At 34.5% G+C, this 23,518-nt stretch overlaps 1 protein-coding gene across 19 annotated transcripts in view; it reads right to left on the bottom strand.

The window, feature by feature from the left end:
• The window catches only part of PAM (peptidylglycine alpha-amidating monooxygenase), a 277,716-nt gene that overhangs the window by 53,013 nt on the left and 201,185 nt on the right, over positions 1-23,518 (bottom strand). For 11 of the 19 annotated variants that reach the window (XM_031666328.1, XM_031666332.1, XM_031666335.1 and 8 more), the window contains 3 exons: positions 17,936-18,120; positions 16,746-16,817; positions 2,264-2,584 (listed from right to left, as the gene is read on the bottom strand). In XM_031666328.1, the coding sequence (XP_031522188.1) occupies positions 2,264-2,584; positions 16,746-16,817; positions 17,936-18,120 (578 nt within the window). The remainder of the gene's footprint in view (positions 1-2,263; positions 2,585-16,745; positions 16,818-17,935; positions 18,121-23,518) is intronic. The other 8 variants (XM_031666340.1, XM_031666343.1, XM_031666344.1 and 5 more) reach the window with 1 other exon arrangement.

Raw genomic sequence — 23,518 nt, 5'->3', positions numbered from 1 at the left:
TTTTGTTTTCATAATAATCTCATATAAAAATTACTTTCTTCTTTGCAACAAATATAATTCCTTATTGCAAATTAGGCACTTAGGGAAACAGTTAATTCCTCCAGACCATTAGGCTCATTCTCAGCTTTGCCTGGAGTAAAGAAAGGGTATGAAAGAAACAATGGAAGATTATATATCAAATTTCTTCTCCTTGACTATACCCTGAGGACTAGACATTAATGAGATTGCTAATAAGTTTTATTAGGGCCCTATATGCTAATGACTTCCTACTTTATTTTTTTGCAAAATGGAAGCTTCCCGAGGATAGGTTTTCCTCTGGCTTACCCAAAGGAATGAAACAGCATCAATTAAAGTTAGATATTATACTGCATTGTAGTAAACGGTGAAAGAGAATTAAGAAAAAGCCTTTTAGAAATAGCTTACCTAAATATGAGTTTTTGTTTTGCATTTTATTTTTTAAAAGTTTTCATAATTAGAGTAGTGAAATTACATCAAATCATTTTAGAAAGGAAATACATGTTCCTTTCTTAATTTGCAGTTGTGCTATATGTTTCTATGACTCATTGTTATTCACTTCAGTGACATTCACAGGAAGGAAATTTCCCTAAACATCCTAGAGAAGCATTTTTCTCTTGAGCACTACCATTTGACCACTTTGGAAAGTATGAGGATATTTGCTAAGTATATGCACTTGGGTATTTTAAGGGCTTATTTCGTAGAAAAACTGAGTAAGTTTCAGAAATGCGATATCTTAAGTCAAATTCTGACTGTGACCTTGACACTCTTGATGCCTACAAATGACCAAGATACCATTTCAAATCCAAGAATAACAAAGACAAATCATGGAACAAATAAAGTATGCTGCAACTCACATTTCACACATGAACACAATTGTATTCCCACCAAAAAGGCTCTTTTCCCTTTTATATTTCCATGTTGTCTGGGTTACAATTCACTGTCCTTAAAATGTAAGTTCAAGCAGACATTCCTGTGTGTTTTGAAATGGATAGGGGCATGATAAACTGTAAATTTCTAGGCATCATACTCAGAGATGCTGATTCAGTTGTTCTTTGATAGGATTCAGGGGTCTAAATTTTTCTTACACACTCTAGGTGATTCTGAGGCAAGGAGGTCCAGGGACCACCTCGTGAGAAACACAGTTTTATTCGACAAATCCAGAATGAGCTACAGCAGGGCTGATCCTGTTTAAACACAAAAAGTTAAAAATCCAGGTTCCAGTTAACATCTCACAGAAACCATTACGCCAGTACCAATGGACTATGTTTTGAAACTCTCATGTGAGCAAAAGGCACTGCATGCTATTTTTTTTCAATTATAAATAAAAATCAGCTGGGTGTTGAATAATTTATGGCTTCCTACAAAGCTGAATTTGAAAACATCAAGCTGGCAGCCTGTGCCATTCCAACCCACACATGGACAGCTGCCATGCACGCATATCCGTTACTTTTTTGAGATTATCTCCACATGCTGTATTATCTGGCTTTCCACATTAGCAAGTAACATGAAGCACAATCAATATCACAGAAGCCACAACACAATTAAAGACAAAGATGAGGCATCCATAGCTTGCTGGTACGGAAACCTGAAGGGAATAAGGTATTCTCCTCTACTTATGGAAGCCTATTTGGGATAAAAATAAAGATAAATCTGATAGTTATGGACTTACCAGAGGTCCCTTCAGAAATACTCAACTTTCCAATTAAGATTGTAATCGATAATGAAACTTAAAAAATCAAAATCATAAAATGGTTATATTTTACAAGTCAACTGGATGAGAATGTTGAAAGTGTAAAATTCCTTTGAGAGGAATTTTATTACCTTACAAGGAGATAGTATATGAGCATTTCTTACACTGGGACTTTACATATCAGGTTTTGAATTTTCAATGTATTTCCATTGAGCAAAATGAAAAATAGTCAATTGTAAGAATTTTTATCCTGAATTTCATACGCCGCATTTCCCCAAATGATCCAAATATCCAAATATTTTTTGGTCCTTGTAGTTCTGGCTCACCAATAGAACAGACACTAAATTTATGCAGTAATAGACCAAAACAAAAACAAAAAAAAAATCTTCAAAGGTGGTATCTGATAGCCCAAATCTGAGTAATATTTTTTCCAATGGTAATAAGTCCTTTTCATTGATGAATTTTTTCACCCATTAATTCTTATTCCCTTCAGGTTTTGCTAATGTGGAGTGTAGCATTTCACACTTTATTGCTTAAAAGAAACCCTACACGCACCTCCTGTGTGTTCTGGTTCCCAGGTGCCTTCACCAGGTAGGGGCTGCTGTAATGAGGAAACTCTGCTCTCTGGTGGCCTCAAGGTAGATACTAGTCTGTGGAATTTGTGAATTCTGTCTCTGACAAGAATAGCATTACCCCTCTCATGTTCTGCACCCTCTCTGGCATCAGACCGACCAAGATCCTTTTTTTGGACTACATTTGCGATCTCGGCTACCAGGTCTGACTCTGATTCTGCCTTTTCTGTAGGATTATATTTGTGCACATGAACAACATCTTCCCTTTCTCCTAGCAGCTTGGAAAGTAGTGAATAGAAATCACCTGTGGAAAAAAGAGAAGAGATAAGGGCGTGGAGGGTAGATAAGATTGCAAAATTTACAAAATTTGGTGCTTTAAAAAATATCTACTCATTTCTCATAATAAACAAGAGAGAAGTTTGCACTCAGACTTTTAAGCATAGGAGGGGGAAAAAAAAAGAAAAATTCCTAGACCAGTGAATTACTTTATTTCAAAATCATCTATTTCTTTATGTTATAACATCTATTGACATATTAGTAGGAAAAAATAATGTTTATGTAATTGCATGGCACATTTCAATAAATGGTTTGCACAGTATAGTTTAATTGATATGGAAATTAAGAGCTCATCAGATTTCTAAAATAAAATATCATCAATAGCTACAGTAGATAACAGCTACCTGCACAAGAAACTCTTTGCAGTTGTCTTAAAAAACTTATTAAAGTGTAAGCCATAAGAAATGAAATATACATTTCTCGAGCAGGAAATATACATTTCCTGTAAAACACAAGTAAATGTGTATCCATTTGACAATTGAGAAACCTAAATTTTATTATTATTTTGTTAGCAGTGCTACTGTAAGTAACTCTAGTTGTTCCTCTTAAACAAAAAAAATGAGCAAGTGAGAAAAATAATTTTTTGAGAAAATAATACTTTTAAATCAGCTTCAAACAAAGGAAAAGATTTTAATAAACTAATATCATTAGGGTGATTCGTCACTAAAATGTATTTTATGCCTTCCTGTATTAAGGAATAAACTTGGGTATGAGACGCCAATTCCATGAAAGCAAATTATTTATAAAATATTATCACATATACAAAATATGACTACAGAAAGGTCATGAAGTATTTTAACCCTCATCATTCCCACGATGACTTCTAATCCATTTATATCAACTGTGTGAATGGTAAACATATTCTCAATGAAAACACAAATCTACTCTCCTACACCAAACCCAAGAGCAACCACCAATTCTTCCTTTTCCTCATCCTATACTAAGTGCTGCTAATGAAGAAATTACTTATGACTATGGAGTCCTGTTGCTTACATTTTAATTACATGTACAGCACAGTTAGAAAACATTTATAAAATCTCTTTTCATGACCATTAGGAAATGAAAATGATAACTGGTTTAGTCATGATGTATTTCACTGAAGAATATATTATTAAGAAGGTGGTGCAAGGGGAGATGAAGTCTTTTCAAAATGATGCTAAGAGATTCTGTCATGTTTATAAGTAGCCTTGGTTTAATGTTTCAAAGTAGGTTTTCAGTTCTTGCCAGTGAAATCAGCTTATCCCAGGTGAAATCTTCAGTCAGAAAATAATTACCAAGTAATAGGGCCAATCTCAGTAAAATGAACAAAGCAAATTGTAAGTCAACCAAATCTATTAGGGCGCAGTGGCTTTCTGCCTCACAGAAGAAAAATTAATACAGTACATTACTGCTAAATTCTCATGTACCACACATTAAATATAAATAGTTTCATGTGCTTATACAATGAAACGTCTTATTTAGGAAATAAAATACAAGAGTATTTCAGGGAAAGATAAGCCATTATTTAAAAACTTGAGGCTGGGAGTGGAGGCTTACATTTGTAATCCCAGCACTTTGGGAGGCCCAGGCAGGAGAATCGCTTGAGCCCAGGAGTTCGAGACCTGCCTGGGCACCAGAGTGAGACCCCATCTCTTTAAGAAATAAAAAAATTAGCTGGGTTTTGTGGCATTCAGTTATAGTCCTCACCACTTGGGAGGTAAAAGTGGGAGGACTGCTTGAGCTCAGGAGTTCAAGGCTGCAGTGAGCTATGATCACGCCACTGTACTCCAGCCTGAGTGACAGAGACAGACCCAGTCTCAAAAAAAAAAAAAAAAAAAAAATTAAAATTAAATAAAAACTTGAATCCATACATTTAAGCTATTACTGTTATTGAGACAGGGTCTCTCTCTTTCACTCAGGCTGGAGTACAGTGGCGTGATCATGGCTCACTGCAACCTCTGTGTTTCGGGTAGTCTTGATGGAGGAAGACAGGTTCAGAACTATGCACAGTCATTCAGGTTGGCAAGAGAGAATCTAAAAGCTGTCATAAAATATCAAAGGTAGGGCATTCCAGTTCATGTGAATTTATCATTTAAAATTGTCACTGGGTTAGGAAAGCAAAAATTGTTAAAATAATGTAACAGGCTTGGCTGCACACAGTTACACAGGCCTTGCCAGAACAAAGTTTCAGAGCAGAATCTCTACAAACATCTCCTTACATGAGAGAGACAGACCACTAGATGGCTATCTCTTACATTCCTATGCGCAAATCGGAAAGAGTTTTTTCCTCTTCTAGTGTACTGGATATAATATGGAATCCTGAAATGTCAACCAATTTTCTTAGTCACATTAAGATGTTTATTTAGAAAATACATCTAATGAATATAACAGAGTAGAACATAAGTAAAGCAAGTTGGTGGTCCTGACCCCTGTGTCATCTCTCAACATTTCCTTTTTCTTTTCAGTTTATGTTCCACTCATATTGGCTTTTCATTTCCTTGAATATCAAGTCTAAGAAGATGTTGTTTCTTCTGCCTGGACCACTCCCTCCCCACTAATAAACTAGCTCCTGAACTTTCAGATCTTAGGTGTCACATCAAAAAAGCCTTCCTTGACAATTCAACTCAGGGGTCTCTGCTGGGTGCACCTATAGCACTCTGGTCTTTCCCTGTATGGCAACTCCTCCATTCAAATACACATCAAATCCTATTTCTGTGCCTCTAAGTAAGTTCTACTTTGTACCTTTAAGTAAATTCTACTTAACCTAACAAATACAGTGACAACAACCTTTAGAAATTATTTTGTAGATTTAAAGAAGGCAGTTAATATTAAAATACCCAGTCCAGTGCATATCATAAAGTAGGTGTCACTAAATTATAGCTATTATAATTACTAACTGAAAAAACAAACTAATTGCAACATGTACCTGCTTCAACCTGTGGTTTACTTAATATTTTAAAAATCAGCTCCTTTTTCGTAGTCAAGCATCTGGATTTTCATAACAGAAAACAAAAAGCCCTTTTAGGCCCAGGCGTGGTGGCTCATGCCTGTAATCCCAGCATTTTGGGAGGCCAAGGCGGGCGAATTACTTGAGGTTAGGAGTTTGAGACCAGCCTGGCCTATATGGTAAAACTCCATCTCTACTAAAAATACAAAAATTAGCCAGGTTGGTGGCGGGCACCTGCAATCCCAGCTACTTAGGAGACAGATGCACGAGAACTGCTTGAACCCCAGAGGTGGAGGTTCCAGTGAGCCGAGATAGCATCACTGCACTCTAGCCTGGGTGATAGAGCGAGACTCAGTCTCAAAACAAACAAACAAACAAACAAAAAACCCTTTTAGGTTTCTAGCCCTCTATTTTCTTAATAAGTCACTGTGGCTACTACAGCTAATTGGTTCCTGGCTTTGCCAAAGGAGGCTGTATCTGTACTCTCTCCGCGTCTTTTAGCATATTTTTGGAAAAAGAAGCCTCTCTACTCCACTGTTCTGAATGCCATTCCTCCAGCACTCCTTAAAGCCTCTCCTGTCTTCTCTCTTTTCTTTTCTATTAATAAATACAACTTCTTTACCTCATATCTGACTCACAGGCTATACATACACTCACTTAGGGCTTGAGTTGTTGTGGAGGTGGGGAGAGACCCTCCTCTGACATAACATACCCTTCAGGCTTTTCCATCTTCTTTCTTCATTTACAAGCTCCAACACTGTCCAAAAGAACTTTCTGTGATAATGGATGTAATCTATGTCTGCACTGTCCAACCTAATAGCTGCCAGACAGACACATGGGGCTGAGTGCTTTGTAAATGGCTAGTGTACCTGAGAAACTTAATTTTTAATTTTTTACTTTGAATTAATTTATATTCAAAACATAAATATTTTCACCTAGTGTCTACCATATTGGATGGTGCAGGGTTACTTGCTGATTCATTCTTCCTTACATCCTTTTCCCTCTCTAAATTGGACGCATTTCTTTTCACTTCCTATTTCACCACTGTATGACTTCTCCAAGAGGTAAGGGATCCTAATTGCCAATGCTAATAGACTCTTTAGTTTGATCTATTGGGAGCCTGTAGCCCTGCTGAAAGTTCCCTTCAGAACCTCTTTCCTTATAATGTTGTTCTTTACAGGTCTTCTCCACCTACCATCTGTTCTTTCTCTTTTTTCCGTCCATCATGTAAAAAAAGGCTGGTGTTTTGGAAAGTCTGTCCCTGACACATTTTTCCCCTGGCTAAAGCCTCTTCCTACTAAGTGATCTCAGTCACTTACAAAACTTAGCCTACCACCTCTAGGCACATGACTACCAAGCCTGGAGCTCTCCTAACACCAAACTGATGTTACAAAACTGTCTTCTCGAAAATCCCACTTGGATGTCTGTCTCATAGGCATTTTGAACTTAAAGTGTCTAAAATGGAGCTCTTTATCTTCTCACCATATTTTAACTTTTTTATAGGATCCCTCTTAGTGATGACACTCTTTTGAGTAAATCAACTCAGAAAACTGTACTCTTCTTTCTCTAACCAGTGAGTCACAAGGTCCAACCTAGGCTGATTTGCAACATCAACTTTTTCCTCCTTACCACCAGGACTCATTTGGGAATCTTATCCTTTTATTGTCATAGTGAAAGACTCTTCTCCTTCCTCAGAAAGGACCCCCATCTCTGCTCTGGATGACAAAATCTGTCTAGGATGGTATTAAAAGTGGCTCTACCTCTACGGAACTGATGTGTGATTGATGGCACCCTACCCGCCTTGGACATTCCTGGGTTATATCCCCATAGTTACCTTTGCTGCAGCTCTGTCCAGCTATATATTTCTGGGTGGTATATTCTTTTTTTCTTTCTTTCTTTTTCCACTGGACTAACTTTGATTGGTGGCATTTTCAAAAAAATTATACTTCTGGGATGCATGTGCAGAATATGCAGGTTTGTTACATAGGTACACACGTGCCATAGTGGTTTGCTGCACCCATCAACCCGTCATCTACATTAGGTATTTCTCCGAATGCTATTCTTCCCCTAGCCCCCTAGCTGCCCATAAGCACTGGTGTATGATGTTCCCCTCCCTGTGCCCATGTGTTCCCATTGTTCACCTCCAACTTATGAGTCAGAACATGCAGTGTTTGGTTTTCTGCCCTTGTGATAGTTTGCTGAGAATGATGGTTTCCAGCTTCATCCATGTCCCTGCAAAGGACATGAACTCATCCTTTTTTATGGCTGCATAGTATTCTATGGTGTATATGTGCCACATTTTCTTAATCCAATCTATCACTGATGGGCGTTAGGGTTGGTTCCAAGTCTTTGTTATTGTGAATAGTGCTGCAATAAACATACGTGTGCATGTGTCTTTACAGTAGAATGATTTATAATCCTTTTGGTATATTCTAGGTGTTATTTTCTATTTCTTTTCTGGGACTCACTGCTAAGGTGACCATATAATTTGTTTCTCAAACTAGAATATTTTTTAAAAGGAAAGGGGTGTTACTAATATTTATACTAGGCATAAACTGGAACAGTCCTAGAAAAATGGAGATGTTTGCTGCTTACCAATTGTTGACAGTGTTAACATATTAAGAACTACATAAACTATAGAAAATAATAATAGCAGCTAAAATTTCTTGAGAGCTTAGCATGATCCATTCACTTTGCTGTATGCTTTATACTGTTTAATACATTTAATCTCTATTAGTTATTATTGTCCTTGTTTTATATGAAGAAACTAAAGGTACAATACTAACCTGCACAGCTGGTAGGAAATTGAACTGGGATTTGAAGGAGATGGTCTGACTGACAGTTGCCCTCCAAACTGCTCACTAGACTGGATTCAGGTTCCCCTGTCTTTTCTGTACTGGTCATTAAACTTTTTCCTACACAGTCACCTCAAACTTATCAATCTTACTATACTTAATTGTTTTTCTTTTTAAATTAACCATATTCTGAGCTCAAGTGCTAGGTTTACTCTTTAACTGGGTTTCTCTTTGTCATATTCTGGTCTATCTTGTCCATATTGTAACACAAGAAATGTGCAAAATGGCCAATACATACATACCATAGCGATTTGCACAAAACTAGCTTAAAAAATGACTAGTTTTTGGCTGGGCACAGTGGCTCATGCCTGTAATCCCAGCACTTTGGGAAGCCGAGACGGGCAGATCACTTTGAGGTCAGGAGTTTGAGACCAGCCTGGCCAACAAGGTGAAACCCCGTCTCGACTGAAAACGCAAAAATTAGCCGGGAGTGGTGGCGGGCACCTGTAATCCCAGCTACTCAGGAGGCTGAGACAGGAGAATTGCTTGAACCTGGGAGCTGGAGGTTGCAGTGAGCTGAGATAGTGCCACAGCACTCCAGCCTGGGCGACAGTGCAAGACTCCATCTCTCAAAAAAAAAAAAAAAAAAAAAAGACTAGTTTTCTTTGATTTGAAAAAATGTACCTTACATGTATGACCAGATTCTTTAAGATGTTCTAAAAATACTTTCTGTATATTTAAATTATCTCTGGGAAGGGAGAAATTACAAGATACAAATGTAGTTTTATATAAAAAAGCCCTTCTCATTTCTTATTTATTGTCATAGTTCCAGAGATTAGTACTTTCCCTATCCTAGCAGATACTCAATAAGCAATTCTTGGATGAATAATAATTTGTTAAAAATGTCAACCCTTGAATTTTCATTAGTAGAGATAAAAATATTTCCTTGATGACTTTAGGCTGCAGTAATTTCCCATTTTTAAATTTTCTTCCCTCAACCTTTGATTCTTATAAAATACCCCAATGATCTAGATCTTTTAAGTAATTCAATTGAGTGAGTTTGGTATATGGAAAACACAAGTATAGTAGCAGCTAATGTGTTGAGAAAAGGAACGCAGCATAGTACATGGGAATCTAATAACACCACCAATGAAACTTAAAGTTCGTAAGTTGTGTGCTTGCACTAACTACTTTGTGGATCAGTGGACATTTTTCTATTATCAGGGACCACTCACTATTCCCTGCTCCCAGCATGGAAATTTCCTTGGTTTACTTTCAGGAATATGGTGAGAAAAACTAAAATAGATGAAATATACATTGAAAAATTGTCCTATGAAGGTTTTTTTTAAAAAAATGCTTTAAGATTACTGGATAGAAAAAAATAAATATCTAATTTTTTGGAAATTGTAAAATCTTAATGTGGCAGGTGCTATTATTTTTTTAAATGATCAAGTACCTCTCAAAACTTTCCGGAATATAAATTCCCATTTCCCAAACAAATTACTAGTTCTTCATTACCTAAAAAAACCCAGCTCTTGTTACTGCTTATTGCTCTGTGATTTCTATAATATAAGGAGAGTAAATAGGATGTTCAGCAGCAGTTTAACCACTGACAAAATATGCCAAGTAACCAAGTTAACACGATTAGAGCCATGCAATATAACTGATTAAAGAGAGGGATATAAGGAACGGAAAAATAAAAGCATCTCTTTTTAGAATTTAATATTTTGTTTTATGACTTAGTCTTAACTGATTTTCCCTTCGGGTTAAAGTCAATCTGGTTTATTGATTGTTTACTTACTACTATCCCATAACATTTACTCTCTAGCCTTAGAGAAATAAAACACATGACCATGGTGACCAGCTCAAGGATCACAAAGGAAGTGAACTTTATTATTTCTTTCCCTTATAGGACTCATTTGAAAAGCAATCAGAAATCAACTTTTCTTCCTTTGTAAGAAAACGACACAAATATAAAAAAGGAGAAGATAGAAGATTACAGTTTTCATAACTACCATGCACACAGATCTATATTGGAAAGCCTAACTGTGTGATAAATGATCATTCACATCTGCCTATTCTGTTATTAGGAAACCAATTCAAAACAGCATTCAGTCAGCTTCCCAGAGCCTTGGGGGGTATTTAGAATTGTGTTTGATAGATGAGTTCAATAAATAAAGACACGTGAAGTGCTCATAAATCATCAGAAACCAATAAATTCATAGTAAATAGGAATACAAACAAAAACTGTACCTTCTTTAAAACAGCAAAGTGGCATAGAGAGTGCTTGGAATTAGTTAAGAAGATGTTACTAAAATTATTTGTGTTTTATTGGAGGATCAAAGGAATGCCCTATTTTGAACAAATCAATGAAATATAAATTTTAGCTACCATACCCAGCCTTTGTTTAACTCTTCCCATAAAATGCTTACAACTGTAACTTTAGCAGGCTTTGACAGTAGACTATTGTGTTTTTAACTGGCAACCTTGTTCCCTTGATTCTGCTTATTTGATAAAACATGCCAATGGTAATTCATTTTTGTTAGCATAAAACCACTGTGAAATTACTGTTTCATAGAAGGTGTCCGAAGACCTTTAACTATCTGGGGTCATGGAGTAGTTTCCCTCAACAAATTATATTTTTGTCATATTCTCTCTGCCTTGGGAATATAGTAGCTCATGTTGACCTTTGAGTAGAAAGATTGATTATATGAGGGCACAAAGACTACAATGAAGAGATTTTGGAGCAAACTGAATAAAACATGTTAAAGGCTGTTTCTACAGCCAAAGAAATGTTGTCCAGAGCATAATACATAATAACAAGGACATACTGTTATTATAGATTTTGACTTTCAATTCTGCCTGGAATTTAAGACAATGAATCTTCCCAATACAACAGACATAAGTTTCAACACTACATCTAAACTTCAAATATTAAAGAAGTGAGACACTCAAATTCAGAACTCTTAAATGTAATTTTGTAGACTTTTGCTTCCATCTAGTAAGCTTCTTAGTTTCAAGCCCATATTTTTTGCTTAAACAATGGTTATAGAAAGTTCAGGATGTTTATAGCTTTGGTATAGTGAACATATATAAGAAATTATAATGCATAAGAAATAAACAGAACTTACAAAATGTGTGGGTTTTCTAGAAGTGCCAACCTTAATATATGTGAGGAATATCTGTGTGGTGTGTGTGTGTGTGTGTGTGTGTGTGTGTGTGTGTGTGTCTGCTTTGAAAGACATCAATGTGAACTTCCTCATTCTATAGTCTCCTAGGATTCATTTCCTCCATGCAAAAGTACTGCCTAATTGAGTCTATTGTATAGTTTATTGTACTTATTACATATATAGGTAATTCTTCACTCACAATGTCTTTGAAGGACGGTGACATTTTAGTTTGTTTTAAATATCCATTTGTGTTTTTCTGCCTGTAGGCAGACATAATCAACTCATTCGCAGATAAATTCACTTATATGCAAATGGGTTATTTTCAAATTGATATAGGCAGGAATATGCATGTATTATGCAGCCATTAAAAATCACTCTTGCCAATAATTTTTACAACTGGAGAAAATATTCAAGGTATATTTTTAAAAAGGGACTATGAAATTGTGTATACATTATAATTAAAATAATGTGCATTACATTTATTGCAGCACTATTCACAATAGCAAAGACTTGGAATCAACCCAAATGTCCATCAGTAACAGACTAGATTAAGAAAATGTGGCACATATACACCATGGGATATTATGCAGCCATAAAAAAGGATGAGTTCGTGTCCTTTGCAGGGACATGGATGCGGCTGGAAACCATCATTCTCAGCAAAGTATCACAAGAACAGAAAACCAAACACCGCATGTTCTCACTCATATGTGGGAATTGAACAATGAGAACGCTTGGACACAGGAAGGGGAACATCACACACCAGGGCCTATTGTGGGGAGGGGACAGTGGGGAGGGATAGCATTAGGAGATATACCTAATGTAAATGACGAGTTAGTGGGTAAAGCACACCAACATGGCACATGTATACATATGTAACAAACCTGCACGTTGTGCACATGTACCCTAGAACTTAAAGTATAATAATAAAAAAAAATTTTTTTAATAAAAAAGGAAACAATAGTTGCTGGAGAGGATGTGGAGAAATAAGAACGCTTTTACACTTTTGGTGGGGAGTGTAAATTAGTTCATCCATTGTGGAAGACAGTGCGGCGATTCCTCAAGGATCTAGAACTAGAAATACAATTTGATCCAGCAATCCCATTACTGGGTATATATCCAAAGGATTATAAATCATGCTACTATAAAGACACATGCCCACGAATGTTTATTGCGGCACTGTTCACAATAGCAAAGACTTGGAACCAACTCAAATGTCCATCAATGATAGACTGGATTAAGAAAATGTGGCACATATACACCATGGGATATTTTGCAGCCATAAAAAAGGATGAGTTCATGTCCTTTGTGGGGACAGGGATGCAATTGAAAACCATCATTCTCAGCAAACAATCACAAGGACAGAAATCCAAACACTGCATGTTTTCACTCATAGGTGGGAATTGAACGATGAGAACACTTGGACACAGGGCGGGGAACATCACACACCAGAGCCTGTCAGGGGGTGGGGGCTGGGGGAGAGGGATAGCATTAGGAGAAATACCTAATGTAAATGACAAGTTGATGGGTGCAGCAAACCAACATGGCACATGTATACCTATGCAACAAACCCGCACGTTGTGCACATGTACCCTAGAACTTAAGGTATACATATATGTATATAAAAAGTCAGTAGAGCACCAAAAAAAATAAAAAATAAATAAAAATGAAATCAATGAGACTGTCAAAAAAAATAAAATAATGTGTATTACATATGCATATATTTAGTATATAAATATATTTAATATATAAATATATGCATAATATGTATTTCACATACCTATATGCACTCATATTTCTGGGGACTATGGATGATTTTTATTTGTATGCTTATACTTTACATAATTTCCTTATCTTTTATAATGAATATTAAAAAATCAGTCAAAATAAACATTATCTTTAAAGAAATCCCTACAGACTCAATCAAAGCCTCATTAAAATGTTGTTTCCTATTGTTGCATGATCCAGGACAACATGATAAGTAACACTGTCATATAATGATGCTTTTGTGGTGTCACTGTAATTACATCTTTTGAGACAAAATCTGAGGTACACTTGCTTTACACCAGATTTTGTTCTACGGAGAGCAGATGTAGACAAAGATATTGTGAAAGGTTACTGTGTTTGTGGGTAAGCACAGACTGGATTTGCACAACTTAGATGTCAAGACTTCTAGTTAATTTCTAGTTAATTTCTAATCAAGATTAATATTCTGGCAAAACAATATCTATCAATTTTTGAGACATTAATTTCAAAGAAAACATTTATATTTCTCCTGGAGAAACACAGTACTAAATAAACCTGTGTTTTAAAGATCACTGGCTTTCTTTAAAGATCACTAACTTTCTTTGAATTTTTTTCCCTCCACGTGAGAAATAACTCCCACTTCCTGTTTATTTGTGGCACAGCTACATTTCTTTCTTTTAGTCTATGGAATATGATTATTTCTATCTCTCCCCTCCTTTTTTTTTCTATCTTAGTAAAGGTCATTTCTTCTTTCTAACATAACATTTATTACATATCTTGACATATCTTTCTGCCTGCTTTCCAATGTATTAAGATAGGAAGTAAAAAAATATATATATATATATTATACCATATATAGTACAATTTAAATAGCATTTATTTTATATATATATACACACACACATATACATATATACACTATATATATTATTAACCAGGTGGAACTATCTACATCACCTACAGAACTATCTGTACCCACTAAAGGGTATAGAGCTTGTCCTTGAGTACATATCCACTGATGGTTCAAGTCTTTTCTTCCTATTCCACACTGTTCTGTTTTCCATGGGGGTTTGACATCTTCTGTAGGATCAACATAGATGGTGTCTGTTAGCTTGTGGCTAGCACAACCACAATAATTTGGGCTTTTGCTTATTGGGGCTAAAAATATATTAAAAGAATTGTACAATCTGAAGAAATACTACACTAATTGTTGTGGCCGGAATACCAAATAAGGTGAAAAGTGAAGTTTGAGGGCTTACTTTAAAAATTAACATACATGGCATAATTTATTTGAATAATTAAAGCACCCTTATTAACTACTTGGTCAAGTTGACTTTTCAAAGAATGCATACAAATAGATATTTGTGCAAACAAATATCTCTAAGGAGAATGAAATACTCTTTCAGCAATGAGATTTGCCCTGTGTGTTGTAAGGAGATGGACTGATCTCATTAGTGCATCAAATGAACTATGTATACAAATGTGCATTTGGTGCATTTCTGTATTTCTCTTTTAGTTCTAGGCTGGTGGTCCCCACAGACCAGTAGGATCATACACAGACTATGCTAGCCATTGGTTAGGCTACTGTCTTTACCTTCATTAGAAATGACATTTTAATGGGCCCACTAATTTCAACATATGAATAACACAGCCTATTTTCTGCAATATGAAAATTGATAATATCAGAATAATGCTTTTTTCCTTCTCAAGTTAAATACCTTTAGTTGCAGCATTTTTATTCACAAACAGAAGAAAATAGAAACTGCAAGAAAATAATTTCTTATGTGTCCATAGAATTATTCTCTGGGACCAGTAAGAGATTGGGTATATTTGTATATTTGAGTATATAGATAATGTTCACCTCTGAATATTTTATATATATATATATGCTATAAAACACAAAAGGGTGAATGAATGTCAAGGTATGAAATTATTTTAAAGAATCTGGTTTGTAGATGTATATCTCCTAAATCCTACTATTTGGAAAGAACAGATGAAATATAACATTTAATGCCACTTCACTAACAAAACCTCTGGGTTTCTAACCTTTCAGAGGTGCCAGTGTTTCCCTTGATCAACTTGACTAACTTCAGAAGGAAACCATAGTCCAACTGCAGTTTCCATAGAAACATACCATTTTATAAGATGCATCTACTAAATGGTGGTATCTCATTCCATATTGTTTCATTTATGTTGTTATTTGTAAATGTATTCTAAGACAAAATTATTTTAAAGACATACATTTCAAATAGCATGTGAAATGTCAAAATAATTCATTGAAAGTCTGAATAAACTTCAGTAGAAGTCACAGTAAACACTCTGAATACTACTATACTGAGGCTACTATTACTGGCTTACTTACAAATATATAAACAGGATTGATAAATTTAGCTATTTTAAATTACTCAGCCATTTAGTGCTTTGAGCTAAGCTGTAGTTTTTTGAAGGCCACTTTGTTAGAATGAGATATTATGAAACATCCGCTGTATAATTTACAAACCTTAGCATCACAGTTTACCTTATGCTTCTTTCAGAGTGCATTTTCCCCTTTCTAAAGTCTCAATTGTTTAATTTTGTAAAAACTATTCATACAAGAGTGATATTTTTGAACTAGACCTAATGTAATACATTTTGAAGAATTCCAAAAGCAGCTAGCAATGAGAAACAGGAAACTTCTATATGTTGCTAATAGAAAAATCCTTTCTATTTCTTGTATGCTTGTGTTGTCAGTAGAAGTGGGTTTGGATTAACATGAAACTAATGTTTAAAAACATGTATCCTAGGCCAAAAACAACTTGATAGGATAACAAACTCCAATGCCTAACCCAAAGCACTATCTTCCAAACAACTGACAAAAAGCAAGATTCAGGGAAGTAATTTTTTAGTACTAGCACATGCAGTATATGACATACAAGCATCAAACATTACCACTTTCAATAAACAGAACAGGGAAAGAATGATGCTTTTTTAACTCTGCAGATGGTAACTTAACACAAAACTATAGATGTATAAGACAATAATTCCTCCTACCTTGATGAAGGCAGAGAAGAATGACTTATACAGGCAAGATGTGGATTTAATTCTTAGTTTCTTTTTTTCTTGAACCTCAAATCTACTTAATGAACATACCATACAAAATATACAATAATTTAAATGGTTATTAGATTTCAAAAGCAGCTCGCTGATGGTTTTTAATGATTATACTTACACTTTTACTATATATAAAAATTATAATATTAAATGAAGTAAAACAAAGACAGAAAATGAAACAACACTAAACTATATGAATGAATTTTACTTTCAGAGCTAAAGTGCAATAATTGACCATTTTCTCATGAATTATGCATTGTATAAAAAAATTGTAGGCATTATGCAATACATAGGGTTTGAGGCAGATACAGAGAGGCATAAAATATCTCAGTAACTTTACAATTTGGTTGCCTACTTGGAAATTGATACTTTTATAGGCCTAGTTATAGAAATAAGCATACATACCCTGGTCTAACACTTCTTCTTCTTCTCGTTTTGGCTGCTGTAGTAAGGGAATCTTATCTTTATATTCTGTTTCTGTAAATGATCAAAGACGCCGAGCATAAATTTGCAGTATGTATCATATGTATTACATACTTAAAATAGTTTATTGGAAATACTCCATAAACATAAAAATACTATTCAGGGTCTTGTGCTTATTAAAGTATTAAGAATTCATATGATAGAAATGCTCTAATTCATAAACTCCCCACCTCCCCGACCCCCCAGCAAAACCTACAAATTACCAGACATCTGACTTAATAACTAGGTCAACTACCCTTTCAATAATATATAAATGATACAGAATTTTCAAAATGCATTGACAAAATGACTCATATTTGTTTTCTTAAATTAAATTTAGTACTGTTTTAAGAAGATTTAAGAACACTTTAAGGCATATTCTCTAAATATAGTAGAATCTTAATAAATGGCCAGAATGCTATGCTAACTTCTCTCATAAAATTTCCACTAGAAAGAAATAAGAAGCTGCTCTCGCATGTTAAGACTGAACTTGCAAAACTCAATCGAAGTCTCAGCATACTTCATGCAACAAAACAGGGAGTAGACTTTGCAATTTTCAGTTAAAGAGTGACAGTCAATATGACCATTTTGCAGATGAACAATATATATATATGTTAAAGAACAATTCTGAGAATTAGATTAAAAAAAGTCAAGACTAGCAATGCTTCACAAATCAATAATTGTTCTTTGCCTGAAGAAGCCCATTAAATGGATAATTTAAAGTATGGCTGGAGATGATAACTATTTTCCCCGGCAAACTGTAGTGATCTTTAGAACATGGTGCATAAATTCATAAATTGTGTAAGTCATTACTGGTTAAGGAAGGAGTTAGATGAGGAAATGAGAAAACATGAATTAAATGAGGAAAGGTCTACATTTATGGGATTGGTCCCAAAACAAATCTGTTTTATCCCTGGCTGAGATTTTCCTCTTTAACTGTTTTGATGGGGACATGTCAGGGAGGGGAGATAGGATATGAAAGAGAAAAATGAGAAAATAAGAAATAGTGTGTACATGTGACTGGTAGATAGAAGAAGGGAATAAAGATGGTTTTAAATATAGTCAAACAAGATACATACAAAAATATAAAATACAAAATTATATATTACTTTATATTAAACATCAATTATTACCTTTGTGATGTTCATGCATCATAACCATATCAGACTTCACGGGAATTGGAATGTTGGCCTCTGGTGGTATGGTTCTGAACGTATCTGGAGCTACATTCTGGGTACAGGTCATGAAAGAAACTGCATGCTTGGCTTCCATGTAATACATAATGTATAAGTTGCACATTTCATCACTAGATGTGCCACTGCAGGCAAAAAAATAGATATAACAAATCAACCATTCACATAAAACGCATGCTTAATGCAAGAAAAATGCAGCCATTAAATCTGCCAGCAACGGATTCAAAGGTAGAAATACTGTGCATTTATTTTATAGCTTTCATTAAAACCCATCACAGTTTTCAACATCAAAAGCACATTGTCAAAGGCATATTTCCACTTAACAATGGAGTGTCAGTTTGCAGGCACACCATGAACACTACTAAATACCACTGATGAAAATGGCATTTTAGTAGATGAGGGATATGGTACTTTCTTTTCTCTCTTGAATCTTTTTATTCTTTAGCCCCCTCCTATTTGCTAAAATTCTAGACTGAGAAAAGTTACTGTTCCCATGGAAAATCTTTATTATTTCCTTAACAATGGTAAAAATCAGTAACCTTCAATAGAATTATCATATATTATTTATTATAAGTCTTTAAAAATGGCTTTTCCCCTTAACACTAAAAGTCCTGGACCTTGTTTTTGGTTAACTGCCTCCTTCCTTATGGCCAGATGAATCTAGAATCATGTGTCCACACTAAGACATTCAAAGTGTATCTCTGATGTCTTCTTGGCAGCTAGGCTTTTATAGTAGGGTTGAAAAGAATGCCTCAGGAATGACTCAAAATGAAATCAGCACTCATCTTTTTTAAGGGCTGAGATGTGACGGAAGAAATGCTGTACAGTTGAATGACTCAATGTTAAAAATAGATTTTAAAACAGTGGACATTTCCAAGAAAAAAGTTCCCAATGATAGAAAAAAAATCTAATAGTTTACAAAACATGTATTTTGCTTCCTCACCTCACATGGGTTATTATATATTTCATTCTCTTTAATATTATTAGGAAGGAACTATTTAAGTACACCTTCACAAGACTTTTATATAGCAAAGTTGTTTGGGCAAAGGAACACTTCCATTTTAGTATTAGTATTGACAATTTTTAGCAAGACTACACTAATGAAAAAAGCTATGAGGTAGGTTATTTGCCGTACAGAAATATATCAGTGTTTATTTTTCCAGCAATGTCATGCAGCACTCACTTTCTCTCCATAGCAACAATATGACATCAGCAAGGGAAGGAAAAAAATAAAAATATTTTACAAAGGGATTTGATTTTTCTAAGCTTTGAAAATGTAGAGCCCTTGAGAGACCACAGGAATAAGCCTCTGCCATTGGAAGCTCTGTTTATGCTTTAGAAATCATTTGGCTTCTCACTCTCTGAATCTGATACCTGTCAGTGTAACTGCTTCTCCCGTGAAATATAAGCAAATAGTGAAGTGCAAACCCAAACAAACATCTGTTTACTGTACGTCTTCATAGTGTCAAAACACCATTCCTAAGAATTACATTTTAACAGCCTTGGAGTTGGTCAGTACGTGCTATAAAAGGAATGGCTGTTGCAAAAATAATAAACCGGAGCCTCCCGCCATATTATCCTTCTCTTTCCTGATTAAAAAAAAGGAGGTATGTGTAGATCAACTGAGCAAAAAGGAAAAAGGAATTTAAGATATGGCTCTAGCTTTAAAAACCTTTAATCATCTTGCAGAGAGGAAAAGCAAAATAATCATTTAAGCATCTCAAATTAATGAAAGGAAAAACATTTTAAATTCATATAATAATTCATGAAACTTGCAACTCATCAATGGATGGGTCCTTCCGCATTTTCTCTTTTTGGGAATGTCAATACCCACGTTTTCACTGGAGAAGGTATACCCACCCACAACAGCATATGTAAGACAACCAGTATCCTCGTTTTTTTCCTTACTAAAAACCTACACAGAATGAAGTAACTATCCCTGCTGGTCTAAATATTGTTGGTCCCTTGGGCTGGTGTGTTCTCTGTTGCATAAATGGAAATTGTTTGTTCTGTGAGCTATTATATGTTTTTATAAAATAGTTAGGGAATTCTAGAATTTTTTTTACTCATCCTAATTTTCTTCTGGAGTAATATTTCCACAATTATTACCACAAAACTTTGGTGCCTGAAATGCTTACAGATGAGTTGAGAAAAAATTACCATATGACCGGCCGGGCACGGTGGCTCATGCCTGTAATCCCAGCACTTTGGGAGGCCGAGGTGGGTGGATCATGAGGTCAGGAGTTCAAGACCAGCCTGGCCAAGATGGTGAAACCTCGTCTTTACTGAAAAAGCAAAAATTAGCTAGGTGCAGTGGCAGGCGCCTGTAATCCCAGCTACTCAGAAGGTTGACGCAGGAGAATTGCTTGAACCTGGGCGGCAGAGGTTGGAGTGAGCCGAGATTGTGCGCCACTGCGCTCCAGCCTGGGTGACAGACTGAGACTCCGTCTTAAAAAAAAAAAAGCAAACAAAACAAACAAACAAACAAATAAAAAACTTACCATATGACCAAATGAAAATGTTGGTCTATACAAGTTAAACAATGTTGCACTGCCTGATCCTTTAATACACAATGTGCTCATGACTGTATGGAGGGGTAGAGGGGTGGATACAGTAAGTTCTATTCCCTAAAGGAATCTGACCAGGCTCCTTTATGTTGCTGTGTGTTCCAGGGCATAATTTAAGAAAAGTTGTACTGTAAGATTTGCTCTTACATAGGTAGAAACAAAATGCTAGTATTGTTAAAGAATGACCAATCAAAAGGATTTCTTCAAAAGAGTAGTGTGCATGTAATAAAGCTATATAAAGCTATTCAAATGAATATGCATATATATGCATACAGATGTGTAGCTAGAAATGTTTCATAACATGTCTTATCTGTATATAGACAGGTAAATATCTATGTATGTTCTATCTGTATCCTTCCATCTGTCCACCCATTCAGATAAACACATAGTTTAAGCTTTCAGAAAAATCCATTAGAGATTTAAGAAGCAACTAATATCGCAAAGTTTCAAAATAACTAATATAAAATATCTTGTTAATATATATTTCCTCAAAGATAATTTTGGTGCTTTTAAATGTGTTACATGTATATTTGGAAGGATTTGTTTTTAATATACATTTGAAAAGAAATTGTACTAAAAGTAAAAATTTTATTTCAAACAAGTGAAAGGTAATTATCTGAGAACAAGGAATTAAACTGTGCAATGTGGGCTCAGAGTAAGTCAGGACAATAAGTTACTCTTACTAAATTAAATTCGTTGTTATCACCAAAAAGCAGTAAGTAACAATTTAAAAACAAAAGAAAATTGTAGATAGTCATTATGGAGAAGAATATGAAATTAAAAGGTGGCATAAGTTTAGAATAATTTTATACTAATATTGGAGACAAAGGCAGCAATTACTATATTAGAAATAGTGTGTACCAAGGTACAAGGTTATGTGTTTGAAAAACACATGTACTTAAGTATAGCAAATAAAGGAAAATGAGTAACTTTCTAAATAATGTAACTCTTTGTCCTCTACAACGTATGATTACACTTTATTATTTTAAATAGTATATTTGAGAAAATAAAAAATAAAAATATAAGCGAATGTTCCAAGTTATTTCCTCAAAAGTGAATTATCTTACCCTGTACTGAATTAACTTTTGAGAAAAATTATGCATATATGTGTAAAAGTATACATATATGTATGTGTGTACGCCTATGCACATATATATATACACAATACACTAATTCAATTACACATATATTATGTGTTAATTTGATACACATATAAATGTGTACACCTTTACACACATGATTTTCTGAGACTTATTAAGCAGCTCACCAATACAGTTCATTTGGGGCACCAATTCTATGACTCAAAATTGAATTTGATCAAATAATTTAGGAATTTTTGCTATCACAAGGAAAATTTCATTAAAAGAGCTGAACAAAAAGAGTCATACTTTATTCCTTTCCATCTATAATTAGATTTGTAGTCAAGGTAACTCTGAGCTCCTATGTGACAGAGAAACTATCATATGCTAAAAATGTTAGGAGTCAAATCATCCTTAGTATCAGCATCACAGTTTCCTTATTTTATTTTACAATCATTCACCTTTCATTCAAAAACAAAAAATCTCATTTTAAGACAAATTGCTTTCTGTATTCCTAAGGGAGTATTTTGACACATGTACCCTTAATTTCCACCGAGATCAACATATGCAATTCAACTCTGCTAATCTCAGTGATTTATTAACATGAGAAAGTAGGAAGGGAGATTATGTACACTGAATGGCCCTTTAAACATTCCCCAATGCCAGTGTGATTACTTAAAATGATGACTGCTGGCATTACTTATATTCCAAAATTACAGTAGTGCATTTATTTCATCTTCTTGCATAATAAAGTGCTTATGTGATAACTTCCTGTTTTATACTGACATACTTAATATAAATAGCTTTAGGTCTGACATAATGTGTGAACCTGAAAATTGAGGGATTGCATTGGGAGTTATACCTGATGTAAATGACGAGTTGAGGGGTGCTGACGAGTTGATGGGTGCAGCACACCAACATGGTACAAGTATACATATGTAACAAACCTGCACGTTATGCACATGTACCCTAGAACTTAAAGTATAATAATAATAAAAAAAAGAAAATAAATAAAAAATAAATATGTGTTGAATGAAGGAAGAATGAATAATCTTGCTTAATAAATGTTTACAACTTCATATGACATAGCATGTTTTCCCTAGTATATTATACTACTGAATAATGAGTCAGGTCAATTTTTTGTACTCAGTTGACCTGTGGGATTTCTGAACATATTTATCTATTTATATCCATATCTGTTTATCCATCTGTCTAATCTGTTTACCTAGGTTCCATGAGAGCTTTTATAAAAATATATTACATTAGAAAGATATGTAAATACAGATTTAATAAAGTACCAAGTAATCTGAAATGTATGACTTAAAAAATTTCAAATATCATTGTATTCCATGTCTATACCGCAAACACTCCAATAGCTCAAGAATTCCTTCACCTCTACCCCCTTTATATTCAACAAATGTTAGGCTTGAGAATAAGCAAAACTGGTATTACTAACTTTAGAAAGAAATATAAAAACTTTAGTCATTTTACAAAACTGTTAAACATTTCTTAAAAAGTTTTATGGTGCTTTTAAATGTATACATTAAGAAGTTATTTATCACGTAACTTTATTTTTGCATGTAATATTTAAAAATGCAGATTAAAGTGCTATATTGGTATCCATGAATATTCATATATTCATGAAATGACCCATTCCAAATGAAAAATATGACCAACAAAACTGACCAAATTGGTAAATATTATCTACCTAGTCCCAGTAATTAATATTAAATTTTAGCATGTAAACTTTTAGCCTGATTAGCTGACTTAATGAGCTTAATTGGCTGACTTAATTAAATTCTATGTTTTTATTTAAACTTGACTAAACATTTGAAATGAATTTAGAGAAGTATCATCCTGAATATAAAATATGTAAT

This window comes from Papio anubis, chromosome 5 (assembly GCF_008728515.1).
Source record: "Papio anubis isolate 15944 chromosome 5, Panubis1.0, whole genome shotgun sequence".
Lineage (NCBI taxonomy): Eukaryota > Metazoa > Chordata > Mammalia > Primates > Cercopithecidae > Papio > Papio anubis.
Note: the sequence above shows the minus strand (reverse complement) of the source record. Positions and strands in the feature narration are given on the sequence as shown.